The sequence below is a fragment of the Nomia melanderi genome, chromosome 9, assembly GCF_051020985.1.
Source record: "Nomia melanderi isolate GNS246 chromosome 9, iyNomMela1, whole genome shotgun sequence".
In the NCBI taxonomy this organism is placed as follows: Eukaryota; Metazoa; Arthropoda; class Insecta; order Hymenoptera; family Halictidae; genus Nomia; species Nomia melanderi.
In genome coordinates, this window is record NC_135007.1 from 8617202 (window position 1) to 8644872 (window position 27671).

At 35.9% G+C, this 27671-nt stretch overlaps 3 protein-coding genes across 4 annotated transcripts in view; 1 reads left to right on the forward strand and 2 right to left on the reverse strand.

The window, feature by feature from the left end:
* Nucleotides 1–4359: 4359 nt before the first annotated feature.
* Nucleotides 4360–19345, reverse strand: BckdhB (Branched chain keto acid dehydrogenase E1 subunit beta). Of its 2 annotated transcripts, XM_031978586.2 has the most exons (8): nt 19017–19345; nt 18301–18378; nt 17869–18071; nt 17539–17694; nt 14185–14356; nt 11704–11849; nt 6647–6733; nt 4360–4741 (listed from the first exon to the last, which is right to left on the reverse strand). In XM_031978586.2, the coding sequence occupies exons 1-8, from the start codon at nt 19156–19158 to the stop codon at nt 4601–4603; spliced, it is 1125 nt and encodes a 374-aa protein (XP_031834446.1). In that variant the 5' UTR covers nt 19159–19345; the 3' UTR covers nt 4360–4600. The 2 variants fall into 2 exon arrangements, with proteins under 2 accessions (XP_031834446.1, XP_031834447.1); XM_031978587.2 differs by lacking the exons at nt 4360–4741; nt 6647–6733 and adding an exon at nt 6798–6818 and having other exon boundaries at nt 19017–19343.
* Nucleotides 19346–20462: 1117 nt separating this feature from the next.
* Nucleotides 20463–26290, reverse strand: LOC116427815 (uncharacterized). Its single transcript, XM_031978595.2, has 9 exons — nt 26052–26290; nt 25604–25726; nt 25402–25519; nt 25031–25274; nt 24835–24933; nt 24613–24703; nt 23544–23689; nt 22813–22945; nt 20463–22726 (listed from the first exon to the last, which is right to left on the reverse strand). Exons 1-9 carry the CDS (start codon nt 26181–26183, stop codon nt 22673–22675), a joined length of 1140 nt encoding a protein of 379 aa, XP_031834455.2. The 5' UTR covers nt 26184–26290; the 3' UTR covers nt 20463–22672.
* A 331-nt stretch (nt 26291–26621) lies between these two features.
* Cep290 (Centrosomal protein 290kDa) overlaps nt 26622–27671 on the forward strand; it is a 45964-nt gene continuing 44914 nt past the window's right edge. Inside the window, exon 1 of the mRNA XM_076371131.1 lies at nt 26622–27665. The gene's annotated coding sequence lies outside the window, so the exon portion shown is untranslated. The remainder of the gene's footprint in view (nt 27666–27671) is intronic.

Genomic DNA, 27671 nt, shown 5'->3' on the forward strand with positions numbered 1-27671 from the left:
TCTCGCGGGCGCATCGGTTCACCGTCGCCGTCGGATTAACGCGTCCGAGAATACATCAGGTTTCGACGGCCGCGAGCGCATCGGTGCCATATGTTAGCGTGCACAGAACCGTTGCTCTATTCCCGCAAAAATCGACTAATAAAAAGGCAACTCGTCGACCTTCGATATAGTCTATGCCTTCGCGGCGATTGGCTCTCGCTCTCTTTCCCTCTGTTCCTTTCCGCGCCGTTCTATCTCTCGTCCTTTCTCTTTCCAGCTTGCCCGGACTGCAACGATCCGTCCCTCTCTTTCTTCTTCTTCGTCGCTCGACCGGTTGTCTCGCTCCTGCTCACCCTCTTCGTTCCTGCGGCCGGTGTGTGTTCCGCCGGTGTGTGCGCGTCGTTTGCCAACTTTCACGTATCATAATACACAGTGAAAGAATGTAGTTTCCCTTTCAAATTACAAAATACAGCACGGAGTTGACCGCGTGCTGCACACCTCGCTCCCACCCCCGTTTATTTGGTACCTCTCCTTGTCCACCGCCATTTTGGAAGCTATACGGCCCATCGTCGATCGGAGCTTTTACTCGATCTTCCATTCCGCTGCACCTGTGCTCGGGCTCCAACGAGTTCCAGCCCACGCTGTAACGCCAATTTACGAGTCGACCCGTTATCAAACGTTCGACGACGTTTCGTTAACCCTTTCGTCACACAGTACGCCCGCATGTGGACAAAACCCCGAAATTCGACTATTCACATAACTAAAGTTGAAGGTTACCAATGTGTTGCTAAGTAGTCCCCGCTATACAAAATGATTTTCATTTGAAAAGTAAAAATGTTATGCATATAAATTCCGTTTCTTTATTTATATAACGTTACCATTGATACGCGAAGTATCCATTGTCATTTGAAAAACTTCTTAATATCTCTGTAATGTAAAAGAAAGTATAACCACCATATGTTTAGCTCTATACCCTACAACTTTTGTTTGAAGCATTTGTCTGTATCACTCATACTTTTTAAGTTATTGAGTGTTGTCCAACAAACGGCCGTTTGGCACCCTCGGTCGTAGGAAATGTTTTGTTCCGTGTGAATCTGTGCATGTGTGTTTTAGTGTTGTTTGTTTTAACCATTTGTGAATGATATAGATATTTTTAAGGTATTCGCATTTGTAACTGAAAGAAGTAACCGAATAATTTAATTATTTAAAGAAGAAGAAAGTATCTGTGGATCTTCCCTTTATTGAAATGTTCCATGCAATAGGTGGAATAATATTTTCATGTTGAGTTGATCATAGTTCGTTTTACTATTAAGAAATTATCGAGGAAAATGGAAGGGGAATTTGTAACTTAATGACTCGCCATGTTGATATTGTTTTATATGAATTATGTATTTCAGTTCGAGTTACTACTAATGCTTAGTAATAAGCATAGGGATTAAGAATATTCTTGCTTTCCTTGTTTGAGTCCTCCCTGAGTACAATCATTCGCCAATGGTTTCGACGTTTATTGGAAAGTACTCCCTTAACCCTTTACCTTATACTATCTTATGAATTCAAATTAAATATTATTCTTCAGTTATCAATTATTATACTTCTTTAGCGCAAATATTCCTAGAATTTGTCTCTTTTTTAACGAAAAAGTGGTGGTATCAATCACAATTGAAAAAGAAATCACAAGGAAAGGCTTAAGAAGACAGTTTCATCTGTATAGAATTCTGATGTGTGATGATACTACAATCAACACGTTAACCTCTTACCCTATAATTTCTTTCACGACCATACTCGGTAGAATTATTTTGTCGTTAATAATTTGCTAAAGAAAAAGGAAGAATTCTTTGTTTGCCTACGTCTATCCACATTTACTCCAACAACTAACAGTTAATAACAGGAAAACAATATCTCATTTCAATCCACTTGAGTATAATGACAGTTACATTCGCTAACCCCCGTTCGAAATTTTCGTCACGAGTCTTACATAATGTTATAAAGCAAGGGGTTAATTGGACCATTTAGAATCGGTCGGAGTAAAATCGGTCTGTCAGCTTCGTCTCGCCTCCGCCAAGGATACGCGGGACCCGACCAGGCCCGCGCAACACCTGAGCCTGAAGCCTTGATTAAGATATTACGTTGCCACGCATGGTCCGCGCCGATCGGTCGCTGGATTTTACTGCTAAGGACAGACTTGACCCAGTTGCCCCGTAAAAACCGGCAGACACGTCCGTTCTAATTGCGAGTATCGATTCGTCGGGACTACTTGTTGCCGCGTCCGATGCCACGCTGTTGTCTACGACTACCATTGAAAGATGGGCCTGATTGGTCAATTTTCATCTCATCTACAGTACTAATTTGCCATTTATTAATACGGTTATGCGTAACCAATCGCAGCTAGGAACAAAACACAGCGAAATACCCATGTCACCCCTGTTCCATCTTGCTAGACATAAAGACATCATCCAATGGTACTCTTAGAAGGTCACTTGATGGCTAGGCTGAAGAATTCCGGTCTGATTAGTTGGTTTTGATTTGTTCTCATCTCATTTTCGGTGGTAATTTAATTTTCGTTAATATAGTTACACGTAACCGATCAGAACTATAAATAGAACACTCTTGTTGGCAAAAAACGCCTTTTGTTCCTATGTCGTCCTGCTAAACATCAAACATCATCAAATAGTATTATTGGGAGATGACAAGGTTAAAGAATACGAGCTTAATTAGTCAGTTTTTATCTTATTTTCAATGCTAGTTTGCTATTCAATAATAAAGTTTTCTAGCCAGCCTGCTAGACGTCGAGTCATTGTCCAATGGCACATCGACGACGACGACGATGCATGTCATCTTTTGGCCGATTAATTCCAAACGGGAAAGTATTTCACGCAACTGGTGAATTGGGACAGGGACACGGGTTCCACGCCAACGCCAGCGAGTCGAACAATGAAAAGCTGGGCCACCTTTCATCTCGCCGACAAAGAGGAACCGTGTAACGCCTAGGCGAGAATTTATTGTGACAAATCGACGTACCGGTGAGAGAACACTATTGTTCGCGGCACCGAAAATGTCGGCGAATTGCATTTAGATGGTATTTTTAGAAATTAGTTGTGGCGGCACCTTCCTACTCTGCCAATAGAGGGCTACTGACAGCTAAGCGCCTTTCTCGCTCAAGTCCTTTCCGATTTGTATATAAACCTCAAATACTCGTCCGCGCCGAACAACAATGTAAAAATTTGTTGAGTTTTAAGTTTGTATGTTACTGTAATAAGACGACAAATAATATTACAATAATAAAATACAAGTTATTTAGGGATTGTAATTCAAAGGAAAACAAAGAAAAACGGAGAGAAAAGAAAAAGGTTTTTCATTTCTAGATATGTGCTACAACATGCATACGGTTTCATTCAAAAACAGATTTTTATGTCTGGCCCTCTCCTTGTAAGACAAGTCTACTAGGATGCCTTAATGAGAAATCCACCGCTAGATCCCGGACGAAATGTTTTTTCCCTCTTTCCTGATCTTTCAAAATTCGTTCTTCCTTCAATAGTGTTACAGGCCTATTTCTGCTGAGGATTTGGAGACTATGTTTGTATTTGTTTGAATGTTGTGGTTGGTGGGATGAATGCACGTGGGTGACTCGAGAAAATTAAGAAATTGAAATATTTCTAGTTTGTAGATGCTGTCTGATTTGTTGAGATAAAAAAATTGTTTTAATTATTTGGTATTCGAGCAGGACAGTGTAATATTGAAGAAAGGCCACTTTAAAATAAAACTAGTTTTCTCTACATAACGAAGTTCCGTTGAAAAGTGTCATTTTACAATCGTTATATATCTTCATGATATAAACAAGTGTTTTTCATTCATTCATGTCCAATAACAAATTATACAACGTGTAAAACGCAAAATAGAATTTTACTTGTCATATTATTATATTAAAATTCACTGATTGAAACTGTAAAAGGTTTGTCTAACACAGACGGGTTAGATCTCGCAGGAAGTAGAAAGAATAAGTTATGGACAGACACGTAGCCGCTACCTATCGAACAGCACACCGGGCAAATTTTCAAACGAGATTACTTCAAAAACGAAGTATCTTACTATAAAATGTTATACTATATTTTTTACTGAGTTTTTTATACAGAATATTTTATATTTAATGTAAAACATAAATACAAGAAAAGAACATTATTTTTACGAAAAAATATCGGTCCTCTGAAGGTTAATTACAAACGAAGCAAAAAAATGTTTCAATTTCATTTTGAATGTTCAAAAATATTTAACATTTCTCTATCTGCCATTTTAAGCAAACAATTCCACAGTCTGTATTTATAAAAAATGGAAGTGCCTTCAGGAAGCAATTTGAAATAGTGAACAGTAAAAAGCATAAATATCTCGTGTCAATTGCATAATTTATTTTAAAATAAAATCTGAACCTCATGGGATAAACAATCCATACAACTATTTTGGTTCAGTCCAGGGACACGCGATACGGTGTCAGTATATCCAGAATGACAAAGATCAATGTTGTAGCTGGTGCATGGTCGTCTCGTGTGGGCTCTGTCCGACGAGGCAACAGGTTTCTGGTATATTTCACTGCACCGTGACCCAAGTGGAGAACATCCGCAGTCCAGTTTCAATAATTTAGGACGTTTCTGACAGCGGCAAAGCACCGCCACTTATCGGGCAGGTAAAATGGCTCGTAGACACGTGGGAAGGGAGAGTCCCAACCCGTCACTCTTTGTATAGGGGCTTCCAGATTCAAGAAACATTCCTCCTGTTTCGGAATATTAAGAAAAAAATATTTTAAAAAATATTTAAGGAAAGAATATTTAAAGAAATTATTGTTTCTTTCAAAATTTGTAAAAAAGGATTGCACATTACCATGAAATATCTCAATTATTGAATAAATTGAACCATTTATTTTTAAATTGGCTTAAATCCTGTTTCGGGATATTCAAAGAAATATTTTTAAAAATATTTAAGAACAGAATATTTAGAGAAATTATTGTTGTTTAAAAGATCTGTAAAAAGAGATTGTAAAATTATTACAGTAGGTACAATCCTATATTATCTTCATGTTTTTAAACAATTTTTTTTAACGGACTTAAGTCACTTTCAAAATAAACGGCTCGATGATAAATTGCAGTACGAATTCATAATTGGATCCGTTACAATTATGCAACGTTACATTAAAACTGCTATAATTAAACGCACGAATCCAGAAATAATTCCTTCTAAATCTGACTCAAATATATCTCGTTAATCTCATGACTTTGAACCCTAGTTATCGAAATTGATGACATTAACTTTTGAGATGAAACAAATAAATGTTTCGCTTTTTGTTCATAATCGTTTCGATAACCAAAATTGATGACGTTAACTTTTATAAGAAAAATACTGTTCGACTCATGTTTTGCTCATAATTATTTCAGTAATTAAATTACATTCATCGAAATGTTCGAAGCTTCAATTTTTTTAACAAGAAACTGTGCTGTTTATTTTGAATATCTTTATTGAAATCGTAATATCGCCGTGATTGTTACTTTCATTCACTTGTAAAGGTTTTTTGGTCGTTGGCGATGGTATCGAAAATAATTTCGATTCGAGATTCAAAATTTTGCAAGGGGCGCGTTTGCACATCTGAAACAACCCGGAGCGTATCGAACCGTCACGAAGTGTGCGCGGTGACGTAACAGAAACGCGTATAATGATATCCTGCCACATTCCGACGATGCATTCAACATGCATGTAATGCATTTTAGGCAGGGAACTAGCTCACGCTTAATACGTGTAAATAATTTCGTAACAAGGATACTTAAAATTTCGTTCGGTCATTAGACATACCAACGTGTCGATAGTCGGACTGAATTATTATACCAATGCATGCATGCTTCAATTAAGTCCAGTTATTCCGTGTTACAAGATATAATTGCTTCGATATTTCAAATATTTTTGTTCCCGTTTTTTCTCCCAACTTTGCTCACTGTTTATGCACTTCAATCGAAGTGTAAAAGTCCTTGAAATATATTATCATTTTGCTAGAGAGACGTCGTTTGAAGATCGAAGTCAATCAATCATTGTCGGCTGTATTATCAAAACAACAAATTAATTTGAAACCATTTGTAACGTGTTTCTGTGTGGGAAGCAATGTTGAGTATTATTTGAATGTAACTTTATACAAGTAACAATGACGATATAATTAATCGTTATTCGGTAATTTGTTGTTTAAGTTATTCTACGTGGACAACCTTTATTCGTTATTTATCATTCGCCGTTTCTCATTCGAGTTTATAAATTCGGTTAATAACGAGCCAAAAAAGGGACGAATAAATTCAATTTATTCATTATTTATGAACTATGAATATATATTATATATATTTATTATTAATAATTATATATATATATATAATTATTGGTTACTCGGAGATAACAACCAAATTAAATTTATTTGTTACTTTAAATAACTTTCGATACTGGTGAGAACTGTCGACGGGAGAAATGTAAATTATACACAGGCTTGTTGAAGACGTAACCGATCGAAACGAACGATCTCAGAAAAGTTTGTGGTCAAATGGAAAAAACCAAACAGAAGCATATATGAGAGACTCGGTTAAACGCGATGGCGTCCTTTATGGTTTGCATTTAAAATTGAGATGTCGGCCGTGAAAAAGATATTTACCTGAATGGTCGACGCTATTTCCGCTCCGAATCCGTTCGTTAGCGGTGCTTCGTGTGCAATCACAACTCGTCCCGTTTTCTTCGCTGACTGCAACATTATGCGTTACATTAAAGCGTTTGCATAATGAGATCCTTCCCGAGACTTCTACCCTGCTATATAAACTGCGTTATAACTGAAAGAGGAGGATCAGTAAATGTATCTCAAGGAATGTATCATTCCTTAAACGCTTATAACCGCAATAACGGTGCTTCGTCGATATTGAAAGTTCGAAGAACTGTTTGCATTCGTCGATAAAAATCTTAGAAATGAATGATCAGGCAGCTAGAATTAAATACACTCGATGACCACTTCGTAAATGGTATTCGAGAAAGAAACGAGTGGTTTCTCACTTATGTTATTCAAAATACACAAATCTTGTACATGTAATATAGAAATAATATTCTAGAATAATTTCAACCCATTTCAACGAACTAAATTATATAACTCATCTCGAATTTATCTGTGAAATTCGAATCTTCTATCCAAATATTCTTTAAGACCACATTTGTTGTAAAACTCAGACAAAACGATTGAACTGAATACGAAACCTAAATAAATGAAAATTCCATTGAACAAGTATTAAACTTAAAAACAGCCTAACCTCTCTCGCCGAGACTAATTCTCGCTATGAACAATTACAATAATTTTTCACCATCATTTCGTAACAATCCTTCTTTCTCAATATTTCGTTTATTCGCTATTTCTCCTGGTCTCTAATCTAACGTGCAATAAAGCCATTGATTAATTAGTTTTACGTTTCATCGATCCAGTTTTAATAACAATATCCCACAGTTCTAAACCTCAGTCTTCATGACCATCTTTAGAAATCCGTGAACCGTCAGTCTCGATTCGCGAGTGTCTCGAGGTGTAGAATAAAGAAGTATTATTATCATCATTTTATCCAACGTTGCTCGACGATTTAACATAATTGAAGCTGCCGTATTTTCGAACTGGATCGTAAACGGTTGCTGCGTTCGGGTACCCTAACACGTGTCACGAGGAAGCTAATTCGTTGAACGGGCCACGGGCACGGATCAATTCGTGAATGATTTATGCGCCGTCCCATACGGGCCAGCATAATAATAATTTATACGCGGCTCGATGCTAAGCGATGCATTAATACAAACCGGCCGGCCGAACGGATCGTTTTGCGGCGAGCCTCGATTCCGCGGGCGGCGATAGACATTAGAAACGAGCGATCGGTGCTCTGTAATTAAGACACGTAGGCGCACCTGCGTGCGTGTCCCGTTGTAAATCATTAGGAACGGTAACCCGATAGCACGCATGACTGTGCGCCGACACCGTACAGGTTTCTGTGACATTTCAGATTTCAGCTGACCTTCCCCGTCATTTTATGAAGTCACCGTTGCGGTTCGACCTCTCCTTCATCCCCCATCCGGTTCCGTTCTTCTCGATCTTCATCTGCTAACCCTTTGCCCTATGATATCGTGCCGGATACCTGCTCGAGATTTTCAACTGGATTAGAGGAATCAAAATGTTATATGGGTTTTTGGTATATTGGTTAAATGTCACTGTTTTGTTGTCAATCGGTAGCTTCTGGAGTAAACGTATACGTAGAACAAATTGAATTATTTTCTTTTGCTTAGAAATTATTAATGACAATGTACTACCTACCAGAGTAAACCTGGACATAGTAAGTTGAATTATTTTCTTACTCTGATAAACTATGAACGATAGAGTATTAGCTTTATCAAGCATAATTGCGAAAGATATCATAGGAGAAGGGGGTAACCATCGGACAAGGAATTCCGGATTGTTTTACTTAATCTCTCGTCTCGATGACTGGTTATGTCTATTTATATCCACGGAACACACGTTTATTTTGTTGAATGTAGCTTAATGATCTAGGGTTAAATATATTCAGAATTTGATAATTCTGGAGTGTGGTAGTGCCTTAACATTTTGACACATATGCACATATAATCAAAGATAAATAAAAAACTCGGAAAGATGTCGATATAATACGGATGTTTAACGAAGAAACTAAACATACTGGACGTTTCAAATATCTGCTGAAATAGAGTTAAATTAGAATATTCCTCCATCTTACACATACAAAAATATAAGATTATTAATATTATTCTATATACACGTTAATGTTATTCCTTATAATATAATATTATTCTTTACACACATTTCCCTCGAAAAATTGTAGTTTTCTCTAGAAAAAGTTCCCCAGTAGCAATCAATTTGTTTAACATTCTCACGAAAACACCATAATTATTAACAGTCCGGCTCTACCGTTTGTTTTTTCGTCGATCGTTTTTCAAGATCAAGACGTTTCGTAATCGGAAAACATTCAGGATTCCCCGAAGACGATTCGGCTCGACTTTCCTCGTTCGACGATTCCGACGCGGCGGGGACGTCGACCGGCCACGGGGGATCCGTGAACGTATCGAAATTACGCGAAACGGGTTTCCAATTACGCTCGCCACCTCGAGCGCGCATTCGCGGCTCGCCTGTGTGTTGCACGCGCGAGAATAATGTTACGGCGTGTAAGCCGCGAGCGCATACCGTACAATCGGCATATCATTAAGCGGCTAAAGATCGATTAGCATAAATCAGCGCGATATTTAGTGTCCACGCTGTATCCACGGGTATCGTAATTCGGACGAGTGAATGTCGGTTCAGTTTGCTTTTTCGCCGCCGGCTAGGACGGAACGGCATCGGCCTCTAACATTTAGATAGCAGACCTTTACCAATAAGCGAACAAGCTTATCGAGTAAGGTACTGTTCGATACTATTTGATAGTATTTATCTGAGAACTTTATTTTAGCACTGTTGGGTACAGTCTATTTTTAAACTTCGTTTTAATGCTATTTCAGAGACTATTTGATACTATTTACTTGAGGATTTCATTTAAATACTGTTAGATATTAACTAATAATATTTATTATTAAAGGAATTACTTATTCTATTATTTATTATCGACTAGTATCATTTGAAAACTTCTTTCTAATGCTGTTTGATATGAATTGTTTAGTTGACACTAGTTGATAAGATCTATTTGAAGACTTTATTTTGATACTATTTGATGCGATTCATTTGAAAATATTATTTTGAATACTTTCTATAACGAGATCAAAACAAAATTTACGACATTTTAATGGGCGTTCTTCTGCCATTTTGTGAGCGAAGCTTTTTCCCGTTGGTATTTACGGTTTCCGGTTTAAAGAAGTTTTTCAAGTAATTTCTGCGGTCTATCGATGATGGCGAATTGTATTTAACCCTTTTTTTAATTTAAGTGAATGGTCATTAAACAACGTTAAGTCTTCCTGTTCGTCAATTCTGTTTCCTTCCTCTCGGTTGTTTATGTTTGTCGCATTTATTACGAATAATAGTTTTAACCGATGGTTTCGAAATAGGAACACATTCACGCGATTGGTCAATGTTGACGGGTAAGAATTCTTTGCCAACAGCTTAACGTCAAAAAGAAATGTAATGAAAATACTGTTGTGTTACTAATTGAACGTTTCATTAGCGACAAAGATTAAGAGAAGTTTTAGTAATCGATTAATCGATAAGGAGAGGTGTATAATGAAGCCCCGCGCGTTTATCTCGTTTCATAATTATTTAACAATCCCCCGGTCGGCGTTTAATCCTTTCCGCGGATTTCAAAATTTTTCGACGAGATTTGGAAATCGCCGCGAAAGAAAGCCGATCCGCTATCGTTGCCGGATTTATAAAAATTCACCCACGGAACCGCTTCATTTTTTGTTCCAATGTTTTTGCGACGATACTTTTACAAGAGCATTATTTCGTCACCTCGTTTTACGCTCGGACGTATTGTGCATCGTTTCTGCCCGCTCGGCAATAAAAAGCATTATCCGGGTACTAACCGATTGTTCGACGTCTCGTGCAGATATTATTGTGAAAAAGTCGTAAAATATAATATCCTTTCACGCGATTCTATTATTCTGTTGCGCGCCGCATGAAACGGCACCTTTGAGGACGACGGAACAGAGTTGTTATACCGACATAAACATTCTTTTTTCGCTGTAATTGATACACCACGGGAATTATTGACCTGTAACGACTGGTTGACCTCAGCCAGCGAAATTACTTTATCGTTACGACAGCGACAAATTATTGTTTTCGCGAATAACTGTGTTGCTGGGCCTTACTTATTAAAGCCAAAGAAACACGGTGTTTTCGTTGTTCGTTCGACGGAGTTCCTTTGCTTCGTCTATTGAAATTCTTTAAGTATTATTCCATGTTTAAATTATACCACCGTTCTTATAAACAACAATGGAACCATTTAAAAACAGGCATTTTTTGAATCGATCAAGACAAAAATTAGCTTATCGATCTGTTCTTAGCACTAGTATTAGTACTTGGTACTTAGTATTCTGGTACTTTCCTTTTTGTACTTTCATTATCGGGACAACTATTCCACAAAATTCATCTCACAGAACTACGAGTTTCCATATCTTCAATTTTATGCATTTTCCATTGAATACGGAAGAAAATGCTTGAGAAAAAGATCTTTTGGGAAATATTCTTCCATTAATTCAATACTAATATTCCAATGTTATTGACAATACTAATTATTATGAATGATTAATGTTAATAATTGTAATAATATTAACTATTACTAATCATTAATATTAGCAACCGTACGAATATTAATCATTATTAATTATTAATATTATCAATTATAACAAGAGTATTCAATCTATCGAGATCATTTCACAGAATCTTTCGTTCCGAGAGCTCAGATATAAAAGTTAGGCTAATATTATACCGAGCCACTCATGCACGGCCCTTTTGAATATTCTGTCGCGTGTCCCTAATTAAACAAAACCGTTCTTCCCCAATAAACGGTGCGCACCAAGTGAAATGCCGGGTGTAGCCGCCTCTCTCCGTCTTTGTTACGCGAAGGACACAGGCCCACGTAATACGCGCGAGCGTAACGCACGCGCTTTAAACGTAATGCATGCAAACGATCCGGTTACATTAACGCATGAAAACAGAGCAAATTATAATGACGAAATTACCTTGCAAACGAGTTCCGCGTCCCAAGGTAGGATAGAAACGAGGTCTATCACCTCACAGGATACGCCGAGCTTCTCCTGGACGAGATCGGCCACCTCCAGCAGTACGTGCACCTGAGTGCCCCAGCCCACGAGTGTCACTGCATCACCTACGTGGAAATTGCACACGTGTAAATACACGGCCTCGCTCGTTTCACCTTACACCGTCGTACGGCCGGCGTATCGCTCTCTGACAACTCTGTGACGCTTGTCCCCCTCGGACGGGGTATCCTGTTTCGGTACCGGTCATCGCGTGCACCGCTCGGCCGATTGGATAATGAAAGAACGATTGCGACCGATATGGATTATAGAGAGTGTCCAGTGACTTCGGTGACACTGTTGAATCAATTTGAATATTCCGTTTAACCGATTAATTGTTGCGAGCTTTTTGAAGTGCGCCTTGTTCTAACATGTGTACGTGTTCGTATCTACGAATAATTTTGTCAAAAATTTTCATTCGAGTATCGTATACCTATAAAATTGGTTGTTTCGAAAATGAATATTCCCTTGACCAGTTAGATATTTTTGGACGAGAATACTCGTAATGAAAAATTATGTTGACAACGTTGAAATATTTTCTGTTCTTTGTTTCATGTCGAGTGGTGGTCCTATATGAACATTTCATTAAGGTGGTTACGTCGAAAAATTATATTGACAACGTTGAAATATTCTTTGTTCTTTGTTTCGTGACGAGTGATTGTTTGATACGAAAATCTCATTTAGTTGACTTTAGATGAAACATTAAGTTGACAACGTTCAATTATTTTTCGTTTGTTTTAAAGGAAACTTCAAGTGATACAATGTAATTTAACATTTTAGCAAAGGATTGAAAACTTACTCGAGATTGTACTGGTTGTACACTCGATGTATCGCTAAAAAATGCTTAGATTCCTCATCCATGGAAATAATAATCAGCCGGAGGACTGTCACTTGGATAAAGTCCGTCCGAGTGATAGCTTCATCAGTGAAAATCACTCGTCACCAGTAATGCCAGCAGGATTGACGTTTACGGACGCGTAACGCATTATTTACATGTTCAATTCACTGGCAAGAAACCGGACTGTAAATGTCACTGATCCATCATCAACGATGAACACGTGAAACTTAGAGCCCAACAGGTAAAAGCTGTTACGACGAACGCACGTTACGTGTACGTGAAAAAATGTAAATAATTTACGTCGATATTACACGCGTATACTGCCGTTCAATTGTTTCTAATCACTTTTGCAAAACATGAAATGAAAAATCTTGTTCGTTAACTGTTCCGCTGCAGCGGACGTTGTTTAGTTGGACAGCGCTAAAATTACGACACAATGAAAGGTGAAATCACTTTTATGCATATATAAGTATAGCACTCGGCACAATGTAATTGCCGGACTCAGAACGTTCGTACCTGCGGGCGCCAATTTTCATGAGCTATTTTACAAGAAACGAGAATTACAGACAGAAAATCATTTCAGCTATTAAGTGATCCATTAAGTGACAGACAAAATGTGACATTACTAGATAATTCGTCAAATTAGCCAACGGTTTTACTTCAAGATTTTCCCTACACGTTCACCGAACGCTCCGTTACCTAAAAATACCGAGTATGTCAACGACTGTATCAGGAACATGATCTGGTCCATTTGAAACGCAAGTCGAATCGAATATCACGTACGTAAAACTTCCTGGATACTGTTGTATTTATGTGTACGAAGATATTTTATTTTCGTCATCTTATCCGGCACTACTCGCGTTTTTCGAATCTGACACGGAATTTGAGTATTTAACGCGAGAATTTAATCTTCAACTCGACATTTTCAGATCGACTCGACCAGTAATCTCATGAACATTCATGTTCAATGGAAAAAGTTAAAATCAGATGTGGTTTAAAAAGACTTGGAACTTCGTAATTATTTTAGCGCTGTTGCTAAATTATAATAGCTGTTCGTTAAGGGTCTTTAACAATATAAATGTCATGTCTCTCGAATTCGGAAAACACGAGTAAGCCTAAAACCTCATTAACGACAAAGTAAGATCTATCCAGCATAATTCTAATAATAATCATAAGACAAGAGGATAATAATTGTCTCAGAAAGTATCAGGTCCTCCCCTAAGTAACGTCGTTTCTTACGAACTTTTTAATGGAAAACCACATTGTCTTCGGAAATGTCATTTAAAAATTAATGGAAAAATGGGGAAAGGTCGTGCGTAACGGTAATCCATACATCGACAATGAGAAAGAAGGAACTTAAGTATTATTAATCCGGTATATTAAAAGTTAGCATCAAGAAACGACATTACTCGGGATTTAATATTATTTCCGGAACAAACGAAAATTCGTTAGCGAGGTATAATTTAACGGAACCACTGAATCTGAAACAGTTGGCCGGTAGTGTACATTACACGGGCACGAAAGTGAAAACTTATACCGTGGTCCCGTCTATCTTTCCGTACGCCCACCTTCTCTCACAACCTCAGCTTTGCCGATCTCTATCGTGTAATGGGCTGTCGGCACCTCGTCGATCGCCATGCGGTACAATATTTTTGGCTCGAACATGATGCAGGGGTCCGGCTCCTCTATGCAGCTCAACAAAAGACCTTTCGCCTGTCTTGCTCCGCGGGGTATAACGACCTGCAAAAAGGACGGTGAATTACAGATTATCGCCATCGAGCTTTTCCGTGTTATCCGCGCTCGTTACCTATCGAACGCTGAGAGGGACGACTGGCGCGAGGGGGGAAGTGGGAGGTCGAACGATGACTGACCTTTTACATGTTCGAAAGTATTCGTGTCATAAGAGCGATCGTAGTTACGGTTAATGCGTAAGGAAAATGGCATCTTCGCCGGTGACGTAATACGTTGCACGGCTGTTAGGCCTTTCGTATTAGGAATGAACATTATGGAAGAAAGTGTAATCCCTGACGTAAGGTGATTATTCGGAAAGTATTGTGGTCGAGGCAGATTCTGGATAAAAGGACTTCAGCTCTTCCGCCTGTAATCTGCGAATTCGTATAATTTCCATTGAAGAATTAATCGGAGTGATGAAATATAAAATAACTGGAAGGTATGAAATAAGAAAAAAAATATTTGGTTTTACTGGTTAGGTATGAATATGGTTACGGAAATTTTAGTCCACAATATTCTATGGAAGGCAGATTTTATATTTTGCGTAGAAACTGTGTTTGTCCATTTCTGTTTAAAGAATTTTCTGAATTAATGTAAGTGTGAAACAAGTGAACTTTCTGTATTTTTCTTACTCTTGTGCATTACAAGTTTATGAACACTCCGTATGCAGATATTTAACCGAATAGAATTTATGCGAATCGTGGTAGAATACTTTCGAAATGGCCGTGTCTCAGCAAGGGGCAGTAGAAAATTCATTTTTTAGGCGTCCCGTATCCGGTTAAACTTGTCACGCGGTGTTCTAGGAGCGACCACCTCAAGAAATTCGTAGGTTCCGACTAGAAGAAACGAATTGAACGTCACGAACTTTGCTTGGCCTGGAAACGTTTATCAAATACCATCGTTTTTGTCATTTAGTCGATGAACAGAGAATGTACCTCTTTAAAAGTCCGCGAAAGAGAATCTTTCATGTAGGTATTTCCACAGTTACTATAATATAAATGAAAAGCTCCTACCCTTGCTTTCATTCACAGTATTAACAATATTTTTCTACTAATCTTCCAACAATTCATTATTCCTAACTTCACAATACACGCACTTTTCAAGATGTCAAATTTTCTCGTCAATCGAGAGACTGGTTATTAGATCTTCCAAAACTATCAAGAATCTAATATTTCTTCTCTAACGATTTTAGAATCAGTAACTTTACATCTAAAAGCTAAATTTAATAACAATGTTATGAACAATATTATCAACCAAACGTAAATATCAGAAGACATAAGTAAGATAGCTTTAGAATAAAGCAATGTGACTAGATCTATTAAAATCGCAAACTATGAATACCGTTTGAAGTTAGGTTCCTTTCTAATTACCATCGTTTTATTGCATCAGTCTCTAAGCTTTTACAAATTATTCTGAATAGAGAATATATATACATTATCACTAAAATTTTATTATATTCCTTAACATCTCGTCAGCTGTAAGCACTCGTGACCGCGGAAAGACGAATGGGGGTGGTTGAGAGAAATATGAGGGAGTGCTCGCTCCAGCGAATAAGGCTGCAAGTTTCGGGAAAATGGCCGCGAGCTTTCGTTGCGCCTGACACGGCTGATGAATAAACGCGTAGCCGGGTTTCGTTAGGTTCTATCTTTGTTTCCATGCCAGGTGTGCTCTATTGAAGAGGACCGTGCGATCTTTTAGCTTCAGGAAATGTCGGCGCAATGTTGCGCGGCGGGCTGTTCGCGTAATCGGGATGTATAGTGGCCGGCGCGGCGCGATGGCGCTTTGTGTACGTGAGGCAAAACTTTCTTCATGCATACGCGGAGTACATGTGTCGTACAATATTCATGGAATCTCTTCCAGAAAGTTATGAGCCGGTGACTATAGACGACACGCAACCTAGCGCCGCGAAGTGTATCCTTGGGCGTAGAAATGCGCTCGTCATTGCACACTGACTTCTTTTTACTCGCATTCTTTAGCTTCACTTCGCCGTGCGCTCAATTTGGGAGTAAATGGTCGTGTAAAGAAAAATAATGAAAATTCCTAGAATATGATAAAATAGGTATTTAGAAGAGAAGAATTTAAAATGATGGATATTATTATGAAGTGTATGTTATAAAGTGTAGTAGAATAAAGTGACGATTGTATACTGCAGGTAAAGGATATACCTGGACAGATTAAAATTGTTGTTAAATTAGTTTTTTTTTAATTAACCCGACGACAAACTGTTTTATTGTCTATCGAGCAGAAATAATATATACGAACTTTTAACCGAACGTTCGACTAGGAAAGTAGTTAAATTTGGAATATAAAATATTCGTTTATTTCCCTCTATTTTATCGTCTATGAACGTTTTGAAAAATTTCTAACTGATTGTAGATACTAAAGAACATTTCTGCAAATTTTTTCTACATTTTTTGTTGAACACGATAATAATAAAAGTTACTGTGAAAGTCTAATTAATATTATTTTAATACATTAATAAGAAATATTCACTTTAAACATTTTTTCATAATCAGAATTTTTTATAGAAAAATAGGGAAATTTTTAATAATTTTTTATTATATTGGAAGCATCAATCAGTAGTGAAATGGACTTATATTGCCATCTATGATAAAACACCTGAACTAAAATTTCATTTCCAAATTTGAAGGGGTTGAAACTGATTTTAATGAACTAAAATTCAAATCTGTGGAAGATAAAAGATATGAAATGTAGCCATGGTTACACTTCATTCGAATTGACATTTAATTGTAATTAATTTCTCAATGATACGTGTTCCCGAAAGATCAGGTGGTGCCATCTAGCAATAGAATATGTCTAATACCAGTTTGGTAGCTTTTACCACAGATGACTCCAATTCTTTTCTCCACGTGTTTCAGAATTTGCAATAAATATGAATATTTACAATAAGGAATGTTTTTAATAATCCTTAATTACTGTACTGCGATAAGAGTTATAATTTAAATAAAATCTTTAATATGGTGTAGAAAATATCAAGTTAAAAATTTTTATCTTTCCCGCAGACGTTTATGCATTTAGGTTATACTGACATATGTAAAATACAAATTGCTAAACTTATTTCACTTATAATACATATTTTACCATTTTCATAAATTTCATCAAATAATGTATGGAAATAAAAATTTACTGAGAATTTAAATAAAATTATCATTGCAGTGATTATTGCGCACCTTTAAGCCTGGCGTGTGTGCGAAATATGCTTCTGGACTTTGCGAGTGATAAAGTCCACCATGACCGACAGCTCCGGAAGGTGTACGAATGGTCAATTTGCCGCAGTCGAATTCACCGCCGCTTCTATATCTATATTTGGCAGCTTCGTTTACCAACTGATAGTAAAGTATGAATTAATCAACGGAACTATCAACAATCGTATTTAATTTTCATTTCAAAATTTTAACATTAAATATTACACTAGACTATAAATCAAATAACAATATGATAGAACACTTATGAATTTCTTATACTTTGAACGAAAAAAGAATAATGAAGATATTATATACCTGATCGAATGCGGGATATATGTAATCAGCGAACTGAATCTCGGCAATCGCTGTTACACCGATTGTAGCTAAGCCAATTCCAAACCCAGCGATGCCTTGTTCGCAAAGAGGCGTGTTGAAAACGCGCCCTTTGCCGAATTCGTTTTGAAGATCGACCGTGCATCGAAAAACGCCACCGAATGCTACATCCTCTCCAAATATCACTGGTCATGAATCAAAATTGATGAAATATTATTTCATATTTAGCAAGATATCTATCATATAAGACACAATAACGCAAATATTAATTTTTCATATTTTTAAATGATAAGAGAAAGAGTAAAGTTTAATATTTTCGTTATGACCTTATAAAACCACTACAGGATTTATTGCAAATAAATTTTGTATTTCTCTAAGTAAAGTTGGAACATATGGCTGCAATGAAAAAATTACCTGCCGTAGGATCCTTTGTTAACACAAGTCGAAGACCGTCATTGATAGCTTGACACATATTCATTTTTTTAGTTTCACCTGAAATAAAATCGTTGATACTTTATGTACCTACGTATAAAATTTTGTACACCTACATTACGTACAACATCTTTAAAGTCGCCGTGATTATATGTATAGTATTTAACAGACTCAAAGAAATTATAAACAAAGTCCAAATTGATGTCTATAAAATTTACCAATCGAATATCAGATATAATAGACGCACACAGATTTATTGTCAAAAAAATGAGTAGTAAGAGACAAAAGAAAAGATTATTTTATATGTACCTAATTTCTAAACTTACCAAATACCAATTAAATAACAACAGGAAAATCATCATTAAACTTAGCAATGATATTCAATTTAATCATTTCAAAACGTCCAGTGAACACTAAAGAAACAATATCAGCGTTAAAATAAATGGATCCATAAAAATGAGAGCAGAAAATTCTATGAAGCATTCAAATAACATTAAATACACTTCGTGACATAATCGACCAACTAATAAATAGTCTTCCATTATTTTCTGATATCTCCAAATATTTTCGTCAGCACAAGTATATTATCTTGTGATGTAGTATTGCAACATTGATTCGAATTAAACAACCTTCTGCCATTATGTTGGTTTCCATAATCACGACACATTACGGTCGAAAGACATTTTATTTACACTTACCGTTGCCGTTCCCATTTTTCTCCTCGTGATACGTAAAGTGTAAACAACGCCCATTTTTTATCCACGTGTTTCCGTTCACTGCATTCGAAATGAAAGATACACTAGTGATTCCCGATCGTGCCGACAATTTACTGAGTATCATCGTGAATAAGTGTCGCTCGTAAGACCGTCACGATAATGTACGACATTATCTACAGTCTGTTATTTACATACAATATGATATTCTAGAGCTCGCGAGCATCCGAGTGCTCGACCCAGCAATGAATTTCGTAATGAGCTCGAGATATGGGACGTACACTACTATACACAACGTTCTCTTGATTTTTGCCGTTCACAACTGCAAAGATTAGGCCTCGAACGGCAAGTATTATCTGTTCATTAATCGTGAATAGACATTCGCATTTTTTTTTCGTTTATATTTACATATATTTTCAGTGGTCTTTACTATGCAATGCTTAATGGATTCAAGCTATTCCGTATTAAGTGATCGCCGTTGGTTATAAAAATTTCGGTTAAATTTTTCTGTTATTGCTGTTCTTAATTTTAATTGAATCTTAATTTTTACTGTAACAATTTCTTCACCAGCTTCTCCATCTTCCACTTCTGTTCCATTTATTTCAACATGAATTCGGATTGAATTTATTCGCAGATTTACTTTAACTTTATTTCAGCGTAATCTTATTCTAACTTAAATTTATTATCATTTTAGTTTAATTTTAATGTAATATTGATTTCTTATTAATTTAATTTTTATTCAATTTTAATGCGATTAATTACCATTATCCTATAATCACTTTAGAAATCTGTTACAGTCATAAGTCAGCCTTAGGAAAGAAAATATTCACCAAGTGATTTAATATTAATTGCAAGTACGTTATTAATAAGATCCAGAATAAGAATAGGAGATCGATGGAATTCAGTTTCCATTTACCTTTCTTGGTATCCCTCGTGGTAAGCTCGACTAAGGTACTAAAAGACGTAAGGTATTAAAAGGTGTATTCTTATTGAAAAATTAAGAGTAATACCGAGCTAGTGGTTGCGAATTTTAAATTTGTTTCGTCTGTTGTATGACATAATGCAAAGTAAAATATTTAGAAAGAATGTTCCATCTTGCACAGTGCAAGACTACAAACTTAGGGAAGTATTAATCACAGTTTTATTTTTAATACAAGAACTTTAAACAATTATAAATGTTATTATAGTGACATGCCTGACGACAAATCTTTTGAATACGATCAAGTTTGGTCTTATTATGATTATTGAAACTACAAAAAATACAATCTTTCATTTGAATAGAATTCAATAAAAATCAGCTTTTTACGTTTTCAAATTTTACTAACTTTTATTTTCACTTACTGTAAACTTACTGCTACACTGTGTATTATTTACTGGCATCGCAATTTATATGAAATCATACCATCCGTGTAAAGACGCGTAACCTTTGATTAGAAAATATCCCGTTATAAAAAGAGTTTTTATTATTTGTTCTATCAGGCTTCATTGCAAACTTCATTGCAAGGACAGGATGACCCATCCTTTCAATTTTCGATAGAAGGTCGTCGTGGAATGGCCAATGTAGCCCATTGTACTTTAATAAAGAGTATCAAGTTTTTTATACTCGTCAAGTAGATGAAAAACGTCTGCACGGTAGACTCTGAGACACTTTGAAAGTGCGTTTAGTCGACCTATTTTATTCGTGTTATTTGATTTAACTACCGTGCGCGGTAGAAGACAGCTGCCTCACCTGAATACTTGATTATACGACTGCAATACAGAAAAATCAGTTATTCTCACTCAACTCTCGGTTATTAGCGCCTATGAAAGACAGAAAAAGTCCTGTAATGTCGAGGAGCACACTGTCTATATAATAAAAGGAACAAAGAATACTGTGTCACAAAAAATCAAAATACACGCGATGTCTTTACTTTCCTCCTGGCAACCAATATCGTTCACAATTATAGTGAATAATTGTTACCAATTTTCATCTCACGATTTTTTTCACTGTATAATTTGCATTTGAAGTAATTTTTAGCATTTATTATTTTGATTCTATTAGTACTACAAAATAATAATGTAAAATTTCTGCATGCACCAATTTCGAAACTGTCTATATTCAAATGGTCAAAATGATGTTAGTTATTTGGATTGTGACATTTTGTAGATGATTTGTTTAAGAAAGTACGACACAGTCAATTTGATCGTTGGGTAAACCTAACATCAAGAATTGAAGTTGAATTAAGGAAAAAATTTTAGTTACTAAATATCCTAGGTTCTCGGGTTTGCTAGAAGATCTATTGACATTCTGTAGTGTTATTTGACAAGTAATTTTAACGAATCCTCTGTTACGTTTTCTGCTAAGAAATTCTTTCAGAATATTTCATTGGCAAATACAGTTTGATCATTAGCTATTTTCTCGACAAGAATAATCATAAAACAAAATGCGTAACATTATGCTTTCTGTTTATTGAATTTGACTAAACATTTATGGTGACGAGATCTTAAATTTGTCTCTTACTATGTACACATAAGAAGAAGATTTTTATCTCAGACATAACACTGTATTATATTATCATACACTATCTACCATGCACCGATAGAATATTGGCTTTGGCAGAACATTGGTGTTGAATGATTCCCTTTGTTATTGTGCCTCTCTAGCTCTTAGTAATCGGCCGATACTTGATCCATGCATGGAATTTTAATTCACGTTTTTATTTGCGCGGGTGACACTAATGTACCTAAATACATACTCGAGTAATGTAGAGTCTAACATGGGTAATAAGACAGATCGGAAGTACAGTGATGACTCTAGATTAGCTTCAATTAATTACATTCCTAGTAGCTACTAGGGTAAGTCAAGGAGAGATGGCCTACTTTTTTTGAGACAACTATTACATCATAAATATCATTGGTATTGTTACGGCGTGAGCAAAGTTTCGCGACGCGATATGAGCTCTACGTTCTCTAATGCTCACCTCCAACGCAAATTTAATTGTAATAGAAGAATTTTATTCGTAGGAGAGGAAGACGTGACTTCAGAATATATAATTTAATGATGTTTAATGCAAACTTTAATATTCGTAGTCGGTTACAGATGAATGAATGTTTCTCGGATTTCGCTGTCTCGTTGCGCTCTGCCGGTTTCTGAATTTTTCTGGTCCTTCTCGGTGGCGTTTTTGGTATACCGCTCTTGGGAAAAATTTGAATGGGGGTGTGCTGCATACTCCCTTACAATGATAACGTGACGTGTAACGGAAAAACCCAAGGCCTGCATAAATCCAGAGGTCTGGACATCGTTTTTTTAAGTTAACTAGATCCTATACTATGTACATATGTCCAGAACCCCTGGTTTATAGAATGTCAGACGCTAAGGGACCTTCTGTTGAGCTCGCTTGAAAAATGTTATATTTTTTACTGCGTCATAACAGAAAAAAATTATATTTATAAAACTACATATGTATAAGAAGAATAATTGACCTCTATGCCTGATTCAGTACGCCACTGAAAACAATCGAAAATATAGATATTTGACAGTCTAAATAAGATCGAGCCATCTCACCCGGAATTACCCTATATTAATAAGAAGAATATAGTCTGTAAGTGCAGCAAAATCCAAGGTACTATGATAGTTACTGTCTCAAGAGATGTTTCATAATTTACGAACGGGTCGAATAAAGAACTGTGAAATATGAAAATGAGGAACTGAGCATCTGAAACAAAGAGAACATTGTTTTATCTAGAAAAATGCTTCAAAAAGGATCAGTATTTAGAGGACAGTGTCGTAGCAATAAATTACCATCGAAAATCCTTCGTAACCTGCGATGTACAAACCGGCGATATCAATTTGCAATACGTCCGAAGTCTTCATCATAAGGAACAGTAGCAACTTCTGCGATTTCACTGGCACGTAGTACCATAATGCATTGTATCTGTGTTAATTATAGGTTTTGTTGTATTAGCTCCTTATAATGAATGATTATCCATGTATTGGAAGTGCAACTTTGAATTCACTTTTCAATTGAAATTAACTGGTTCACTATTGAATTCCAATTTCAATTAATTGATTAATGTAATCGATTAAATGAATTTTGATTGATTAATTAATCGATATGAAATTATCTCCCAATATGTAAATTGATTTCAAATTATCAGTAATGTTACCTTATTCAATTAATATAAAACTGTGAATTATAATTCTACATCTATTGGACCGATTTGATTGATTACTAACTAGCTCTGTAGTATAAACTTCTACTTTTCGTTAATTCCTTGATTTATAGTATCGCGTGAGATTCGCGTGACGAAGATTTTAAATTTAATTTAACAAACCTGAATATCGTTAATTTTATTGCGATTAAAGTGCAGTACCATATTCTTGTTACCAATATTCAATGACTACCGTGTGGATTTACAAGGACAGTCGAATTCCTTTCTCTTCGTGTAAATTATTAATGATAAAAATATTCTGATGAGTGCAGTTATGAAAGAAGTCTTAAGACAGGTGGCTGAATGAAAATGTAGACTTACATGTCTCGAGAAACCTCAGTACTAGTATCAATCACTACCTGTCCACAGTGATTAGTCATGAACGCCAATATAAAGTGTGCTATCAGAATTAACGTAGGAACTACTGCTTCGTCCAGTTTATTTCCTTCCGTGACCACGGAAAAAACCTACAAACAGAGTGTAACTTCCTTTCGAATTGCACAGTACATTCAATTAAATAAAACTGGATGTTACTGATCCACTCCAACCCAATTTACTTATAATTCTCTAGGAGAATTGATTGTATTACGCATTAAAATGAAGAAAAGGAATATTGTCACACTTAATTCGACAGAAGGAAGTATTAGAATTGTCAAATTCGATTTATTGATATACCAGATGAGTTACGGTGAACCATTTATGTTTTTTGTTACCAGGTTTACTCAAATTTCAAAATATATAGACTAAATAAACTATTGTCATCTAAAGATGTTTTTATATATATGCAGACCATTTTGTACAAATTTATACTATTTTTTACAAATTTATTAAAGAGGTTTATCAATTAATATACTTATAATCAAATTCACGCAATATTTTAATAAAAAAACTCTTGTAAGTTTGACAAAACATTACAAGGTAATTATTTACACCACATTTTTTAATTATATTTAAAATATGTCATGGGGGACTTGATTCTGAACAACTTTTTCCTATACATGTTATCGGCGCTCTTATTTACAAACCGCTTTCGTTCTTATTTACGAAAAGAATAACCTTCATATGACCTTGATCTTGACATATATTGTTAAGACCATTGTTCTGTATATACAAAACTTTATAATTTTGGGAAGTGATTGTTAGTTTGAATATTTTCATCTTCATTTTGATTATTTTAAAGTTGTTCCGAATATTTGGAAAACTAAGGCCGAGCGGCGGTCACATATCTAGGGAAAAGTTGTTCAGAATGATGACTTTGACAACATGTTTTAAAGTCATCATTCTCGATGAGGAATTAGTATTGTAAATAATCACCCATTACAAATCTGTCGCATTCAGTTGGCGGTATCTTTAATATTAACCTTTCCCATTGAATTACAGCGATACTTACACGGCACAAATTCAGAGCGAAGGAAACGACAACAGCTGATATTGTGAACGTATACGACATTGCTAAGTCATCTATAATAGTGTCGCACATTCTTCGTCGGCATATTCATATTGTTTTCGTATATTCACAGTTGATAGACGCAAGATAAATGAAACACGCAATAAAGCAATAATGAGATACACACTACCGATATTGCCTCAATATTTGAATGAAGATACCAACTCGATAGCACGCAGGTGTAGTTCTGTAGCTGGACGAATGTTTATTAGATTCGACTTAACTGATTTCGCCTGATTCTCAACTGTGGTTTTCACACGGTAACTGGAAATATAAACGTCAATCGACATTGGAATCTTTATCATATATCGAATTTTCTATAGTAGAACAAAGAAGTTCGTAATAATGATTTCAAACGTACCCACTGATTTTCAATAGTCCGCTTGCGTGGTAGGAAACAACGCCGAACGCTGTTTCCGTTCCTAATACGGAGAATATGCCAAACACAAACACAAATAGAACATGTAAGCAGATCCAAGTGGTCATTAATCCTGATTCTTGGTAATAAAATCCGAAGTATCGAAGGTAACTAGCTTGATATTTATTTTGTACTATTATAGGGAGCATAGCTATGGCCATTAACCCAGCTACTAGAGACACTAGGCCTAAAATCGATAATCTTTGCAGGAAATGAATGAATAAAACGCAACAAATGTTATTGCTAATAGATTGAATTAGGATAAAATTAAATTTGAACTATATTTAGTTATGTTCCTTCTTATATGTCCTTACGTATATAATACATCAGCAATTGTTTCGCTCCATTCGTGAACTCCATTAACAAATCCACTTCTATGGTGTCTTTTATCTTATCATAATCGTCTTGTATCATTAGAAACAAATTGTGCATCTGAAGCCACATGTAAGGAAATCCATATGGTTATAACGGTGCCATAAAACGGCTACAATCAATTTGCTAGTGTTCATCTATTACCGTCCGGATTTTAATAACAAAACTGACGTATCGAATAAGGAATATCACCATTGGACCGCTAAATGATACTGTCTTAAGTATATTTTCCATTGATTTCTCATCTCCCATAATCAAAGACGAATACTGAAAAATATTTCAAATTCAAATTCAATGGTACGTTGAGTTCAATTGAAAATGATAAAGTACGTAAAAAACCGATGGTATTTTCAAACCATATCTACATATAATATTTCACAGCATTTCGTTTATGATGGTATTTTAATCTATAAATTCTTGAATTTTTCCGACACATCGCAGTTGAAATAGAAGCAACTTTCTGTGCACTATTAAAAACAATACTTCGTTTTGAAAAATAAAAGAATATTACAAAACTGTTGTTGATATTGAATATACTATTGTGAACATTAAAACTTTAAAAATCAAATTTTCTAAATAAAATATTCGGTACCTGAAACGCCATACAGCTGCTTATCACAATAGGAAAGCCGATTCTCTTAATTATATCGTTGTGGAAAGGCCAGATGCCAGTGATGTACATCAACTTATAAAAGGTATCATAGACATTTTGAAACTCGTCCATCTTGAGAACACCGGTGAGCGTTTGCCAGAAATGGCCGAGATACCGTTAGAGTACACCTCGATACAATATTTTATTCAAGTTGGTCTGTCAGCATTGGCAGGTGATACGACAGCTGTCTATTGTCCAATTTGACTATAATATGTTACACACAAATTTCACATATCATATGGATAATGAAAAGACTATGGTTTATATGATGCCTTTATTGTCATCTCACGTGACAGGATAATGACGTACTACGCAATCATTCTTTCAGTTCAAGCCCTTTCGTCTTCCCGTCTATAGCGCGATAGACAGAAAGAAAATTGTACGAGCGTGAAGTGAACCACGCGGAATTCCTTTTCAGTCCATCTGGAGGTTCTGACTGTTTGTTCGCTCCGCAATACCTTTTCGTGTGAAAAGCCACATGAATTCTAATGTAATATCGCTTCGCGATCGATTAACCTGTTAATCGTGGAATTTAGTTTCAAGAATCTCTTATTGTGGCCTGTGGGTGGCCGGTGTCGCCTTGCAACAGGATAGCGCCGGTTTGTTTGGAAATATGGGTGACTGTGTGTGGAAAAATCGAGTGCTTGGAAAAGCACGAGAGAAGAGTGTCTGGGACAGAGCAATTGGAACGGTGAAAATGAAGCGTGTACGTGATCGCGTGAATTTTGATCTTGGACGAAAGATTGGGGTGCAAGTGAGAAGGGTGTAAGTTTATTGATAAACTGTTTTGTTGCCGTTTCTGTTATCGACTTTGAGTGTTCTGAACATTAATTATCACCAACAATACCAAACTTCCTACAATATTCGAACGACAAATTGAAGCAAAACAAAGGAGAATTACGTATTTATCTGAAAGAATAAAAGTAAAAAAGAAAAGTTTTGTAAGGTGACGTTTATATTCGTCAAACGCAGTTAACTGTTTAAGAATTTATCGAACGAGACGAGCCTGCGAACGAATATTCCTGGATGCTTATTAATCAGTGTTTTCAAATACAATTTGAAATTTCAATTCACGAGTTCTCGTAGGTTGTTCGGTGATTCGTTTGTTGTCGATTGATCGTTAGTGAACATAGGGCGTTGAACAGTCGAAGATTGATTATAAGGAAATGGCAAAAGTGATTGTTAAATTTCGTCGTGAGTGATAGTTTTGGAAGTGAAAAATTGTACAAAATGCACGCAATACAAAGAAATATATGAAATATTCAAACTGCAACGCTTTTCATAGTAGTTTTTCAAGAAAAACTATTTTCCACCGTAATTCTATTTTTCTAATTATGTCTTTAAATATTTGAATTTGCATAAAGATTCGCAGTAAATTTGTATCACAGTGATATGAAGTTGAATGAACCGACACGAACAAGCATATAATTTTCTGAAAGGCATGACATCCCTTTGAAAAATCATGGAGAAGATCAGCTGTGATTATGGCTGTCAATGAAATTATCACTTTATAAGTGACTGTAATGTTTTCATCGTATGAGCAATGTTTCTATGGTAACG